This window comes from Plectropomus leopardus, chromosome 23 (genome assembly GCF_026936395.1).
Source record: "Plectropomus leopardus strain MGB_pleo_1.0 chromosome 23, ASM2693639v1, whole genome shotgun sequence".
Classification (NCBI taxonomy): Eukaryota; Metazoa; Chordata; class Actinopteri; order Perciformes; family Serranidae; genus Plectropomus; species Plectropomus leopardus.
In genome coordinates this window covers 23,052,558-23,067,502 of record NC_142198.1, presented here as the reverse complement: position 1 = coordinate 23,067,502, position 14,945 = coordinate 23,052,558, and the positions used below count along the sequence as shown (strand labels likewise).

Genomic DNA, 14,945 nt, shown 5'->3' with positions numbered 1-14,945 from the left:
TGAAACTCTTTCTGACTGAGACATCTCTGCCATTCGGATTATGTTAAAAAAATCCACTCGACGTCACTGTGTCTTTGAACAGGCTGCTTCATGAGTTAGCGACAATGATTTTCTATTTCCACTGAGTTTTTTTTAACCAACATCAGTCCTCATCATACATGTTTATTAATTTTCATTGTTTGTTTGTTTTTGTCTGTAACCGTGTACCTCGTGAAAATAGCACGTATTTTCTCCATATGCCAAATATGGTAAAAATGATGTCATCAGGTGGAAAAAACACTTGTCCTTTTATGGTAAAGGTAGCGATGCCAAGATAATAAATGTACATTTCTTCTGATAAAAAGATCAATAGTCATTGTTTTTATTATATAGTAATAATAGTAATTTTTTAAAAAAGCATCAGTTTGATCTTTCACAATTTCTGAGATGTTACTGAAGTACTGTAATGGTAAATATCAAGAATAAGTACGTGGAAATACACACTGGTAGTACAACTAGTTACATGGTTAAAAAGATATATGTGATATATGATAAACTATTACATATTACAAGCATTATAATGGTATTTGATTTTGATTTTTCATTGTTTTTTCTCTTGAAAGGGTTTGAGGTATTTCCATTCTTTAAATGGGAAGCATCTGACTTTGGGATCTGTTTTGTTTGTATGTTTTATTACTTAATAAAACACAAACAACAGTTAAAATAATAATGATAAGCAGGTTTCAGTGCTGCTTTTTGGACTTCCATGTTAATGTTTTCACTCGCCTGCAGCACTCTGACGTTGGACGGGATGAAAGTGTCCACCATCTCCTTGATGTAGGCGTGTTGTTCCTCCAGCTGACTGGTGAAATGATTCTCCACCCTGTTGTTGTCTGATGGACAAGCAGAGAAAAAAAAAAAAACGTATTTACGAAGAACTTTTGTTTCAAAATTTCAAAACGCCACCAACAACAAGTTTGAGCTAAACTGCTACGCACATTTGGAACCAGGGCTGGGGGACGGTATTTGGGGGACGGTATTTTTTGTTTTGTTTTTTGAGTGGACGGTGGTTAAATAAACATTTTGGCGTTATTATTATTTCTTTCTTTCTTTCTTTCTTTCTTTCTGTCTTTCTTATTTATTTATGCAATATTTTAAAAAAACATTTGGGTGATTTTCTTTTTCATTAAAAAATTAAAAATTAAAATTGAAAACATTGCCTTCCAAATTTGGCCATGTGTTTGAAAGGTGTGTTTTCTTTAAAAAAATTTAAATTAAAAACTTCCAGAAAATTTAATAACAAAAATGATCGCTTAGTTGTCGGATTTCCGACGGGCCTATGAAATCATGTACTTGCAACACAGGATTGGGAAACAAAATTCAATTACTTTTCCAAAAATTACAGGGTGTATTTGGTTTTCCAAAACATTTCCAGGTTTTTTAATGACCGTTACAACTCTAATATTGGTGTGAAGTATTAAAAAAGAGGAAGAGAAGGCGTCCTGATTTCCCTGTTGGAAGTAGCATAGCGGTATTTTGATCGCCGCCACAAACAAAACGTAATGAGGTGTTTCTCACTGTCGCCGACTTCCAGCCTTTCCCTCACAGTGTTGGACATGCTCTTGACGTGGTTGTAGATGTCGTTGGAGGAGTGGGACAACTTTTCCACTTCTGGCTTCAGTACACTGATGCTCTGTGAGAAATATATGCACAAAAAAAGTCAGTTCCAATCAAGACATTATGTCGAGAAAGCTAAATCTAAATTTAGTTTTATATCAATTTTTATGCAGTAAAATTAAATTAAATTAAATTAAAATATTGGTTTAAACTCATTCCCATTTTAAAATCTGCTCAGAAAAACAGAAATAAAAGGAAATAAAAAACAAAAATGATCATAGCAATTTTTACACAATAAAATAAAATAGAATGAAATAAACATAAATAATAAATAAATAAAATAAAATAAAATATTGGTTCAAACTCATTTCCATTTTTAAAATTTCTCACAAAAACAAATAAAAATCTTTTTTTTCTCTCTTCACCGTTTTCACGTTCTTCTCTTGCTTCAGCAGTGTGGTCTTCAGCTCGCAGCCATTAGGACACAACACACCCTGATGGACGGGAAAATCACAGGTTAGTTAGTCCGTTCTGCAGCGGTTAAAAGAACGGAGAACCGCTCTCGGCTGCCGTTAATTTCCTTTAATTTATGATGAATCTTTGAAAATCAATTGTCAAATTAAACGTTCTCCAGACATTCTTTGTTTGGTTTCTTTCCGGTTTCTTTCTAACTTTCAGGTCATTTCTTCTGTCATTGCTGCCAAGTTTTTGTTTTTGTTTTTTTAAGAATTCAAGGGGTTAATAACACAACTAAAGAGAGTTACAAACATACAATATTAACCTTTAACCAAAAGTAATGATGGTCTTAATACCAAAAATGGTTTTCTGCCAAAATGTCTCAATGTTGATTTTCATCGCATCCAGAAAAGAACTGAATAAGTCTGTGAATTTGTGCTCACACTTTCTGAAAATCACAAGTAAAGCACATCTGCAGTTTCTGAGCTGAAAAAATGTCAAATCAACGGTTCGGTCCGTTGGCGACGGCGTGCTGGAGTCGTCCTACCATCTCCTCCGAGGCGTGTGTGCATCCTCCCGCCTCCGGCTGCACCTCCTTCTCCTGCACCTGATGTCCTCCCGTTACAGTGGTGGGACGGCCGCGGTACCTGGAGGCGGAGACGCCGACATGTCAGACGTATGACGTCGAAACAACCGCACGGACTGCACAAAAAGGTTTGTCAAAACAAGTCGTTTCGTCGGGATGAATTAGACGCCTCATGTCCGAGGAAATACTTTAATTTTCCTCAGAATCGGCATAAATTATCCCATTATCAAGACAAAACCAGCTTTGTTAAGCTACGATAATAAAAAAAACCCCACTTCTGATCTTGAGATAACGGCATTTTAAAAAACATATAATAAATGCAAGCGTGGCCCTTTTTGGCCTCCATATATATTTACTCCTCCATTAAAATGCTTCTTATGCATCAGAAATAAAGATCCATTCTGCCACCAATGGAGTATTTGTACTTTTGATACTTAACCCTTCAGAGCCCGCTTTAACATCACACACACTCGTATCGCTCTGCGCACAAAATGAGCTTTTAAAAATCAGGCTGTAAAAAAATATAATACAATAATATTATTTTCTTCTTTCATTGAGTTTACTTTACTAACCAACATCAGTCCTCATCAAAAATATCAAATATTTATTCATTTAAGACTTGTGTGTGTGTGTGTGTGTGTGTGTGTGTTTAAATGTACCTGTTGCCGCCACTGATAGGGGGCGGGGAATAGCGGTTAGGGTTGTAGCGGTCCCAACCCGAAGTGGTCGGTCGGTGACCACGAGCATCTACTGGTTTGGCCTGCGAGAGAAAATGAGACATTAAGAATGAAAAACGAAATAACTCAATAAATGTGCTAAAGATCAGATTCGTTGAAGCGTTTTGGACTTACTGTCGCACCCTGAGCCGGCGGGCTCTTAGTGGCCTGTGGAGGGAAAAAAAGGACATTATTGTTAATTTATTTAAACATTTAAATGAATTCTTTTCTTCAATGCTTCTGTCTATAACAGTTGTTTCTGAAATATGAGTCCAGGTACTTTTGGTGCTGCGACTTGTCAGAATGGTGCAAATTGTCCAAAATAAAAATCACACAAAAACATGGATAAAAATACTTTAATTACAAACTAACAATATGTAATCTAATGTGGGCAATATAGAAAAAAATAACAAAACTATAGAATATAGAAATTTGACAAAAAATAGAAAAATATAAATGCAGGAAAAAGTTTAGAATTCAGACAAAAATAAAATTGAAATATAAAGAAAACTACATACTAAAAACAAATAAAATTATGAAATATGAAACAGACATTTTAAAAAACAAATAAAACAAAAAACAATTTCACAGGAAACATTTAAGAATGAAAATCCATCTAAAAAAAATGTTTTGGGTTGTTTTTTTAAAAAGTCAGATTTGGAAGGTATGTTTTCTTAAAATGTTGGCAAATTTCTTTTCTTTAAAAATGTTTGCTGATTTCTTTTTCCTTTCAGTAATTTTTTATATTGTTTAACGATTTTTTTTGGGGGGGACATTTTTTTCTTCATTCATTTTTAAAGAATACATGCCTTCGAAATTGCAAGTGTGCCAAAAATAATCGCTCTACACAGCTGCATCACTCCATCGAATGTTGGTATTTAAGCATTTTTTGCATTTAACTATCCTCAAATTTAATTTAACTTTTTTGACTTTAACCCATATTTAACCAGGTTAGTTGAGATCAACAGTCTCTTTATAACGGGAGAGCTAAATGAGACAGCAGAGTCAGAACAAATGAATAAAACCACAATAAAAGCACAAAAATATGCACATTAACATGCAAAAAAACATCCGCGCAATGACAACTGATTCATTCACCATTTCCTCGACCTCACAGAAACTTTGGGATTTTTATAATTTCACTTGAGTGAACACGAACTCACTGAGTCGTAGTCGTCATATTCCAGATTGTCCTGAGCCCAGGCGACGGCCACAAACACACACAGCAGCAGCAGCGTCCTCATCCCTCACTGTCGATAAAGTTCCCTTCACTCAGATGTCTTCAGTGTGCCGTTAGTCCTCTCTCTGTCCCCGAAATCTGATCTCAACGCTCATTTATCCTCAGTGGGACTGACCGTGTGTGTGTGTGTGTGTGTGTGTGTGTGTGTGTGTGTGTGTGTGTGTGTGTGTGTGTGGGCGGCCCTCCGCCCCCAACTTTCATCGATCTGCTGAAAAAAACTGGTCAATAACTTTCGGGACAGTTTACCCAGCCTGAGTCACCGCTGCGTCCGCGCAGCCTGCACTTTGTGGAGGAACAAAAGGGCAAAATGGCCAAAGAGTTTACTGATAAGTCTGAATTTATTGATCCAAGTTTCCACTTCGTAAGTCAAAATGTGCAACGTTATTAATATATATAATTTAACGTTCTGAATTTGTATAATTTGTTTTAAGTAATTATTTGTTTTAAGTAATTATTTGTTTTAAGTGTATAGTTTCCTATATATATATATATTTTAATTTCTTTCTATATTTATATTTTCATGTTTTTTTAAATGCTTTCTACATTTCTATATTTTTGTAAATAACGTGCATTCACAGAGAGCCTCCTGAATATCTTTAAAAACAGTGTACAAGAATATTCTCCTGCATTTCAAATCTAAATATTTCTTTTTCACACATTTATGACTCAAGAATACATCTTTCTTGTGTTTTTTGTCTGGATCATTCTTCCAAGTTACTTTCATCAATAACAGTTTTTTTGTTTTTGTTTTTTTTAAACATTTTTACTGATTAAGGTTTTTTTCATCCATGAAAACCAGTTAAAACGGTTTAAGAGGTGTTTTTTTTCTCTCCATGATCACTTTTCTAATTAACTCTTTTAAGGAAGTTTAGAATTTTTTTTCATTGCTAGAATTAGTTTTTTCACCTAAGTAAAAACAGATGATAAAAAAATGATACTAATAATTAAAAAAAAAACCCACTTTGCCCAGTGACTTTTCTTTGTTTCTCCCCCGTTCTTAGGTCACTTATTTTTAAATCAATAAAACCTGCAAAAAAAAATTAAATCAATAAAATATATATATATTATTAAAATCCTCCTGCTGCTGGAATTTTGTGAATTTTGTTCCCTATTTTTAAGTTTTCTTGTAATACTCATTTTTGCCACAAGAGGCTGAAGCATTAATTCTCTTAACTCTCTTTTAGCGATGCTTTCAGTCGTGTGCAAACTTCCTTTCTTTCCGCCAGTGCGTTTAAATCACACGCTCTCATGTCGAAAAGCTCGTGTCGGCTGAAAAAGTGTTAGTTACTTTTTAACGGGACAGCTGAGGACACGTCCTCTGTGTTTGTTCTGGAGTTCATAGTTTAAAGTTTAGAAAAACAAACATGTAAAGATGATACTGCAGTATTTTAAGACCACGTGTACTATTACAACTTTGAGAAAATAAAAGAAATAAAAGGGTTCAGTGTTTGTCATTCGGAAGTTAATTCCTGGCTGTTTGGAGGAAGCCGTCATGTTTGGAAATGACCCAAACCTCGACTGACCCGTGACCGAGGAATGAGTCATTAAAAAGTTCACCATTTTTGGAATCTGGGGATTAACCCTTTGACACCTGAGCAAATTGGTTTAATTTATTTTAAAAAAAAAAACATTAGGAGAAAAAGCAAGAACTTTGCAAAAAGCAAGAAGTTAGCAAAACATAAATGAAAAAAATAGTAAAAATGTTTCAAGAAAATTTTCTAAAACAATGAAAAAAGAGTTCAAAATTAAAATTCTAATAAAATTTAAAATATTAAGTTTTAAATACAAATTAATTAAATAATCATAACTAGTAATAATTTAGCTTTCGGGCATTTTCCTAATTTTTTGGATTATTTTCTAAATATCCTCCCCTCTTTTTAAACTTTAGAAATATATACATGTAATTTTCCTGTTACGTTTGACAGACGTCTTGCACTTTGTGGGACATTTCTTGCCAAGTCAGTAATTCCCTTTTTTTTTCCGTGTTTGAGATTTAAACTTGGCTCATGTGGTGAAGGACGCTGTTGAAATATCAACCCACCGAAATGATCTTTGTCAAAGTTAAAACCAACAAAACTATTTTAGATATAATGGCATTTTTGGCTTCATTTATTTAAATGACATTTTTATTATCAAAGTTATATTTTCTCTATAAAGATCCAAAGAATAAAGACTTTTTTCTTTTTTGTGGGTGAAAAATCATCTCACAGCCGGAGCCGTTCTTGTGAATGTTGCAGCGTCAGTTTCGGGAAATTGGGACGATTGAGAAACTGGTGTTTGTTTGAGTCCAAAAGGGAACATTGTGCTGAAATCACAAACCTGAGCACACAAACACAAACTTTAACCGCACAGACATTTTATTTACTTCCTGTAAACATGATGATATTATCGTGTCGTTTCTTAAATTTAAAAATATCCACCATTTGCCAAACCAGAACTCCAACAATGACTTTAAACTTTAAGATCTTTAGACAAGAAATTCAACTTTAAACCCTAAAACAACTTTTAATCCAGTTTTAGACAGAAATAAGTAGAGAAAACAGAAAAAATAAGTAAAAATAAAAAATAATCGTGAAATTGTACGCCCCTCCCCTAAGTAAAAATAAAAAAACATAAGTCGCTCCCCAGTGCTTCAAAAAATATTAGACATGCCTTAGATTTTTTTTTTTTTACTTTTTGGTGATTTTTAAAGAAAAAAAGTGATTTGTTTTCTATTTCTTAAAAAAATCACCAAGAATAACATTTATCGTAGCCAGAAACAACAAAGAAAAAGAAAAAATATTATCATTGCATTTTTAAATTCCTGACGGTCCTTGAAAACATTGTGTGTTATTATACAGATTTGACGAAATTCTACAACTTTCAGGAAAACTTTTCCAGGCCTGGAAATTTCTACTTGCAAAATCCAGGTTTTCCAGGTTTTTCATGACCATGCTAACGCTGGTGATTTGGGAGCACACTGACAGGCTCAGCACATTCAGATTCTTCATGTTCATCATTCATGTTGGGTTTTTTTTTAACAATTTTGCAATAAATCTTTAACAGAAATATGAATCCATAACTGTCCTTTATATTTTTTGTGATTTTTGTTTTGGAGGAAAATTACTGCAGATGCTGGAGCGGGCTGTGGAGGCTCTGACCTCGTCAGACGTGACGTTTTTTCGGCTGTCAGGTCCGAGTTCAGATCCTCTTGGCACAAACGAAAGGCAAAGCGTCATCGCAGAAGCCGTAATTCCACTTCCTGTCAACTGCAAACACAAGGTGGACAGAGACACTTTAATTTAACGATCTCAAACTGACCACAAAGAGATGCAAAGCAAGTGCAGAAAGACAAAAACAAACTCAAAAAAATTAGAAAAATAACCACAACGAGACACCTTGACCTTTGACCACCAAATTCCAATCAGTTCAAAAATAAGCCCAAGTGGACGTTTGTGCCAAATTTGAAGAAATTCCCTCAAGGAGTTCCTCAAATATATTGTTCAAAATAGTGAGACAGCCGAGGTCATGGTGACCTTGACCTTTGACCTATGACCACCAAAATCTAATCAGTGCATTCCAAGTAAACATTTGTATCAAAGTTTAAAAAAAGAAATCCCTGAGATCTTGCGTACACAAGAAAAGGACTGATGACATCACACTGACCTTGACTTTTGACCTATGACCACCAAAATGTAATTAGTTCATCACTGAGACCAAGTCAACTTTTGTTACAAATAAAAATCAAACAAAAAAAATCCTATAGGTGTTCTTGAGAGAACACATTCACAAGAATGAGACAGAGTGAAACAGATGAGGTCGTGCTGACCTTGACCTTTGACTAACAAAATCTGATCAGTTCAATGTTGAGTCCTAATAGATGCTTTTGTCAAATTTAAAAAAACAAAAAGGCATTCCTGAGATTTTGCATTCATGACAAAAAGAGAGATGACTTCACAGTGACCTCGACTTTTGACCTATGACCTTCAAAATCTAAGCAGTTCATCCTTGAGACCAAGTCAACGTTTGTGTGGAATTAAATAAAAAGAAATCCCTTGAGGTGTTCTAAGATACCATGTTGGCAAGAATGAGATGGATGAGGTCATAGTCACCTTGGCCTTTGACCAATGACTACAAAAATCTTAGCAGTTCATCTTGAGATTGAGTCAACGTCTGTCCAGATTGAAAATAATCCCTCAAGGTTTTATTTTTTATTCACAAGAATTAGAGAGACAAGGTCACGGTGACCTTTGACCACCAAACTCTAATCACTTGAAATACCCTGTTGACAAAAAATGGGAAGGTTGGACATAACAGAGAGAAAACCCGAAAACACAATGCCTCCGGCCTCGGCTATCGTATGCACGGAGGCATGAAAAGTATCAGTTCAGTCTTTGTTTGTCACAGATACCATAACAGTATCGTTTTCGTACAGGTAATGGAAAAAACCCAAATGGTACCCAACCCTACTTATACTTATAGAGGAGCATTAGTAAACAATAATGCATAAACTTGAGGAGTGGAGTTAGGAGGAGATTTTCCAGTTTCAAATATTGAAATAGGGTCTGTGTGTGTGTGTGTGTGTGTGTGTGTGTGTGTGTGGTTTATTACATTCATAATTCATCTTCAGACAGTGCTCAGTTCTCTCCACTCTGTAGTCCGAATGCCAGTTTTCGTATCGAAACTTGGAGCCGTCGCTCCACATCCAAAAAGAGAACTGTGGAGAGAAAGACAAACATTTATACGTATTTAAATACAAAAACACATTTGAGGCTTCACAGTTATTTTACTTCATCTCAGTAAAACGATTAAGTAATTACTGTTGGTCACATTCACAGTTTGAAGGCGCACTCCTTTGTTGTTTTGAACCTAAAATAAAGTTTGACTTGAGGAGTTTTTTTACATCTAAAACTGAGAGACCCAACCTGCTTTATCAGGGGCCACTTTGTGAAATGACAGGAGGCCAGGGGCCACTCCCATTTCTTGAATTTTAGGAAATTCTCGGATTTGAGAATGTTTCTCGAATTTAAGGACACGTCTCAGATTTTGGGACATTTCTTTTCGTTTTTTAGGGATTTTCTCGGAATTTAGGACATCTGTTGGATGTTAGGACATTCCTAGGATTTTCGGGCACTTTCTGATTTTAGGAAGTTTCTAGGATTCTAGATTTTTTCTTGAATTTTAGGACATTTCTTGGATTTTAAGTGTTCTTTTAGGATTTTAGGACATTTCTAGGATTTGTGCACAATTCTAGGATTTTAGGACAATACGTTTTAGCTAGGACCTGAAATCCTTCACTTCCACTTTTGAAAAAAAATAAACAAGCTGTATTTTGAAGCTGTTTTATTCACTCTGGCATCTTATGTTAACTGAACGTACAAAATAATTCCCAGTGTCAATCACATTATTTTTATTGTAAATTAGAAAAAACAACAAAACAATTTTGGCATCGACTAAAGCAGAGGAGTCCCGTACGTGTATGGCGTCGTGGCCACCAATCCAGGCGTGCGGGAAGTCGTGGCCGTCTCCTCTGGTCAGAGACTGGATGAAGTAATCCTCCTCGTAGCTGTGGACTGACGCCAGGTTGGCCCCTTCGAACAGACAGTAACCCTGGAAGAGACGACGGCAGACAGAGTTTCACCGCGTTTGAGTCTTCGCAGCTCGGCTGAATGTGTGAGCAGCTTCGTAGGTCCTCACCTCGGCTTCAGCCCAAGTCTTCGGGCTGTCGATGAAGACGAAACACTGTCTTCCGAAGCGAGACCAGCCATGCGGGCAGTAGAACTCGCTGTCTATTAAAAAAACATATTTTTTTAAAAGGTTACTGACCTGCAATTTGGGTGCAGTTTTCATTCACATTTTTACCAACAAATTGTCATGACTTTGAAACCAAACATTTCTGAAATGACCATCCACACCCCTAATTGGTTCTTGGACACAAAAAGTGAAGTAAAAGTACAATTTTAGTAAAAGTACAAAGTAACAAAGTTCACAGAACATGAAAACACTGTTAAAACTTTAAAATTGTACCCAAAAAAATCCAGCATAATGAAGCATCGTGTGACTCCCGATCACACGTCGTCACTCACCACAGTTAACGGCTGTGGCGCCCAGCAGTGTCCTCGTGTTCGGGATCTCCTCTCCGGTGATGACGTTGACGCACCAGCAGTTGGAGGTCGAGCACTGCTGCGGCATGAAGTTCCCGTAAGAGTCGCACTGCGGGACGAACGCCCCGCTGATGTGCATGCTCTGCTCTATCACGTACTCGCACAGGCCCGAGTTCCTGGTGGAGAGGCTGCTGCTGTTGTTGTTGTTGTTGTTGTTGTTGTTGTTGTTGTTGTTGTTGTTGTTGTTGTTGTTGAACGGGACCGCTCGGCTCAGGGCCAGAAAAACAGCGAGTGTTAGAGACACGCTGAGCGCCTTCATGATGTGTCCTGTCATAACAGAAACTCAATAATACTCAAAAATACAAGTAAAAGTGCAGAACAAGAAGTGTACAACAATAATCTAACCAAGCATTTCAGAAAATACGCTGAAAATAAATTCAAATGAGATCAGAAGAGATGAAAATCATTTAAAAGAGCTGCAGACTGACAGAATTATTGGTGACGACGCTGAATAATGGACGGAAAAAATTATTACGTCACAGCAAAACTGACCTTTTGGATATTTAATGTCAGCACATTATTATTTTTCCTATTTGACATTTTTGTGAAAATCTGTCAAAATTAGCAAATAATTATTGACCTTTGACCTTTAAATTCTAATCAGTGTATTTTTTGAGGCCATTTGTACCAAATTTGAACAAAGTTCCTCAAGGTGTTCCTGAGATATCAATGTCACAGGAATGAGACAGATGCAAGGTCACGGTGACCTTGACCTTTGACTACCAAATTTTAATCAGTTCATCTGTGGCTTTAAGTGGATTTTCGTGCCGAATTTGAAGGTCAGAGTGACCTTTCAAAGTGGACGTTTGTGCCAAACTTAAAGAAATCCCTCATGGTGTTCCCTGAGACACCGCATTCACAAGAAAACTTACAAGGTCACAATGACCTTAACCTTAAACCACATATTTCCAATCAGTTCATCATAAAGTCCAAGTGGACGTTTGCGCCAAATTTGAAGAAATTCCCTTGAAATGTCCTGAGATATTGCGCTTACATGAATGCAATGGAAAAGGTCAAATTGACCATCAAATTTTGATCAATTTAATCTTGACTCAAAGTGGATGTTTTTGCACGCTTATAAGATACCGTTTTTATTAAAGTATGAGAGAAGTTATTATTGTACACTTAAGCAAAAAATAAAAAATAAATAAAACTGGACACTAAAAATGTTTTTGTCTACACAAATTATTCTTTGCATCGTGATAACGTCTCTATAAAATATAAAATGAACCTGTATTATACATGTAATGAGTAATGATAGCAAACTCACCCGTTTGAGGATCAGCTGATGTGCAGAGCTGCCTCTGCGGCTCTGCTTTTTATCGCTCATGCTCCTCCCGGGTCATTATTTTAATTTCCCACGACTTCGCTGACACTTTGAGGGCAGAAGTGACTCCGGCACTGAGACGGATACGGCTTTGTCTTTCCCTTATTTATCGCATGTGGTTTTCCCTGGAGGATACAGGTATTCTCTCTCGGGCTCTGCGAGTTTTGGGTTACATCATTTTGAAATCAGCCTTTCATTTCATTGATCTCAGTGTCTCGGTGTCTCGGCCTCCCAGACGGTCTCGTCTGGTTTTCTGTTCTTATCTCATCCAAAGCTGCTCTTATTTTCCCGACCTCGCATTGTGCAGATCTGGGTTATGGACTATTTTTGACAGTGAGCACCGACACCACTTTAGACTTGGCTGGATTATATTATATTGTATTGTACTGTACTGTACTGTATTGTATTATACTATATTATATCATATTATCAAGAACTTGGAACATCATTGATCATCCAACAACATAAGCTGTAAAATCTCACGTCCATATTTATGTGACTTTTTGTCCAACTATCGAAACATTACTACTATTTTTAAAGCATTTCTTAAGGTCATTTCCTTGTCTTTTGTTCTGTTTTGTACTTTATTTTTCGGTGGGGGGGATGTTGGAATTTTAGGCAGTTTTCTTGTTTTTTGTTTATTTTATTTTCTTGCACTGCATTGCTAATTTAAAGGCCATTTCCCCCTTAATTGCTCCTTGCCTTTTTCTTTGTTTGTAAAATACATCAATCCATTTTGTTAGGGTCCTAAATAGTTAACAAGTAAATAAATAAATAAAATCCCATTGGAACATAATGTAAATATTTAGGAATAATATTGTTAGTTGTTAATAACTTTTAGTCACTGGATCATTAAAGTTAACGACAAATTCATCTTCTAAAAAATGTATTTTAGTAAAAGCACTAAATCCCATATACACTTTGGGTCACATTACATGGAGACTATTTGAAAAAAACATACATTTTGAAATAAAAAAAATATATTATTTATATAAAATATAGGATATTTTGGTAATAAATCTGAGTTTTCTCCTTAAATATTTATGTAAATTAAATTAATTAGGAAACAAATTAGTGCTACATGAGACCAATTTAGTCTATTCCTTAATTATCATTTTCATTAATATTGGTGAGTCATCATGCAGGTATTGGGAAAACACTGGTTTGGGGGCATTTTATACAGTAATATTTTGACGATCCCTCAGTCTGCTCCTCCAGCAGTCACACCGGGGGCTGGGAGGTGAGCACGCCGCCCTCCTGCTGCCAAAACCGGGTTACAGTGAGCGGAAGCCACCGCTGAGTCCGGAGCTCTACCTTCACCGCGGTGTTTGGCGCCATCGGATGGCAAACTGTAATCATCACCGGAGGAGACTGCAACTTTACACACAAGATACACACAGTTTTAGAGATTTGACTCACACTTTACGAAGATGTCCTTAACTGCAAAGTCCATCGCGGAAAAAACGTCCACAGAAGCGCGTGGAAGTGACAGAAAAGGGACGGCGCTTCTGGCTGCAGAACACGCCTGAGAATTATCGTATTTTTATGTTTTCTTCGTTATCAAAGTAATTCGTTTATAGTTGTCTGTACTCTCGTGATTACACCGCAAAAAGGAGCTGTTTGTGGATAATTCGGCGCATTTTTATGGCGCTAAATTGGCAAAACGTGAATAAATATCGGTTTTAAACACGGAGCAGAAGCTGTTGCTCCATGGCGATCTGTCGCTCCTGCTCACGGAAACGGAAGTGACAAAATCCGTGTTGTGCGACAATTTAATTTAATTTAATTTTTCTTTTTTGTTTTGTTTCTAATTTTCCAATGCTTAAAATGACGTTTTAATCTTTCCAGTCAAAAACATATATTTCTGGTTTAAACTTTTATACAAAGACCTAAAACTCCTAAAATACAGTAAAATAAACTGCTGTTTTATGTGTGTGAACCTTTAAAATTGACAATATAGTTTCATATTCAGAGGTGTTACAGGCCCAAAAGTTATAACCATACAGCCATAAAGCTCAAACTATCAAAACACGCCACCACAACATCAACGACAACCAGCGTCATTAACCCTTAGAGACCACTTAAATATCACAGATACATACTGTATATTTACTGCACAAAACGACACCGCAGTGAAGTTAGGTTAAGGCTGGAAATTCGATAGACATTAACTTGTTATCCAGCAGCGTCGCTTTAAACGACTGTTGGCAGTACAGGGCGGCGAGCTCTCCGCCATAAGGCAGGGTTTTCACTCAGGGACCATCAACAAACTACTCTGACACAAGGTCCATGTTATTTTCAATGTTTTGACAGCTTCCAGGTCATGTGACCAAGAGTTTTTGTAGATCATCTGGCTGAAAACTGCAATCAAGTAATTTAAAAAAAAATGCTGTCTGTGTTTCAGCTCTGCAATGCAAACTGCTCATATCTATAAAGTATTATGTGGAGGATATTACAAACTCAAAGAAATGATCTACAGCTAAACAGTACGCTAAAATATGTCTCTAAAAACATTTAAGGCGAGAAACAGCCAGTAACATATTTAATCTGTTCTGCTTAGTATCAGGGTTCATATCAATTTTTACCGAGACATTTCCAGGACCTTTCCATGAGTTTAAGGCAAAGTTTTAAGTCCATACACTCTGAAACAACCACAAACACTCCTGATTGGCTCTTTTTCTTTAACTCGCTTTATAGTATATACTTTTATTTTTTAAAAATTATTTCAGAAGAGGATGTAGCGGTTTAAATAGGGGATTTATTAATTAATTAGCAATTAATTAAAATAATTAATTAATTAATTAATCAAAACCAAAATACATAACTATAACTCATAATGCAAAATTATGACTCAGAAACATGAATTGGTATAAAGATGAAG

At 36.0% G+C, this 14,945-nt stretch overlaps 2 protein-coding genes across 3 annotated transcripts in view; both read right to left on the bottom strand.

Moving 5' to 3' along the window:
* fgb (fibrinogen beta chain) overlaps positions 1 to 4,674 on the bottom strand; it is a 41,159-nt gene extending 36,485 nt beyond the window's left edge. The window contains exons 1-7 of the mRNA XM_088073440.1: positions 4,518 to 4,674; positions 3,490 to 3,522; positions 3,298 to 3,398; positions 2,600 to 2,699; positions 2,022 to 2,090; positions 1,558 to 1,672; positions 766 to 872 (exon numbers count right to left, since the gene is read on the bottom strand). Coding sequence (XP_087929566.1) covers positions 766 to 872; positions 1,558 to 1,672; positions 2,022 to 2,090; positions 2,600 to 2,699; positions 3,298 to 3,398; positions 3,490 to 3,522; positions 4,518 to 4,598 — 606 coding nt within the window. The 5' untranslated portion in view covers positions 4,599 to 4,674. The remainder of the gene's footprint in view (positions 1 to 765; positions 873 to 1,557; positions 1,673 to 2,021; positions 2,091 to 2,599; positions 2,700 to 3,297; positions 3,399 to 3,489; positions 3,523 to 4,517) is intronic.
* Positions 4,675 to 6,933: 2,259 nt separating this feature from the next.
* eslec (eosinophil lineage-specific marker) lies at positions 6,934 to 14,718 on the bottom strand. Of its 2 annotated transcripts, XM_042512320.2 has the most exons (7): positions 13,484 to 14,705; positions 12,008 to 12,219; positions 10,660 to 11,004; positions 10,271 to 10,362; positions 10,049 to 10,183; positions 9,185 to 9,290; positions 6,934 to 7,842 (listed from the first exon to the last, which is right to left on the bottom strand). In XM_042512320.2, the coding sequence occupies exons 3-7, from the start codon at positions 10,994 to 10,996 to the stop codon at positions 7,775 to 7,777; spliced, it is 738 nt and encodes a 245-aa protein (XP_042368254.2). In that variant the 5' UTR covers positions 10,997 to 11,004; positions 12,008 to 12,219; positions 13,484 to 14,705; the 3' UTR covers positions 6,934 to 7,774. The 2 variants fall into 2 exon arrangements, with proteins under 2 accessions (XP_042368254.2, XP_087929667.1); XM_088073541.1 differs by lacking the exon at positions 12,008 to 12,219 and having other exon boundaries at positions 13,484 to 14,718.
* Between the last annotated feature and the right edge of the window lie 227 nt (positions 14,719 to 14,945).

Bases quoted from the DNA above. Each gene is read 5' to 3' on its own strand.
- eslec (XM_088073541.1), bottom strand. From the start codon at position 10,996: ATGAAGGCGCTCAGCGTGTCTCTAACACTCGCTGTTTTTCTGGCCCTG. The intron at 10,363-10,659 runs GTGAGTGACGAC...TTTTTTTAATAG, and splicing joins CGCCACAGCCGTTAACTGTG to ACAGCGAGTTCTACTGCCCG. The intron at 9,291-10,048 runs GTACGGGACTCC...TTCTCTCCACAG, and splicing joins GTGGCCACGACGCCATACAC to TTCTCTTTTTGGATGTGGAG.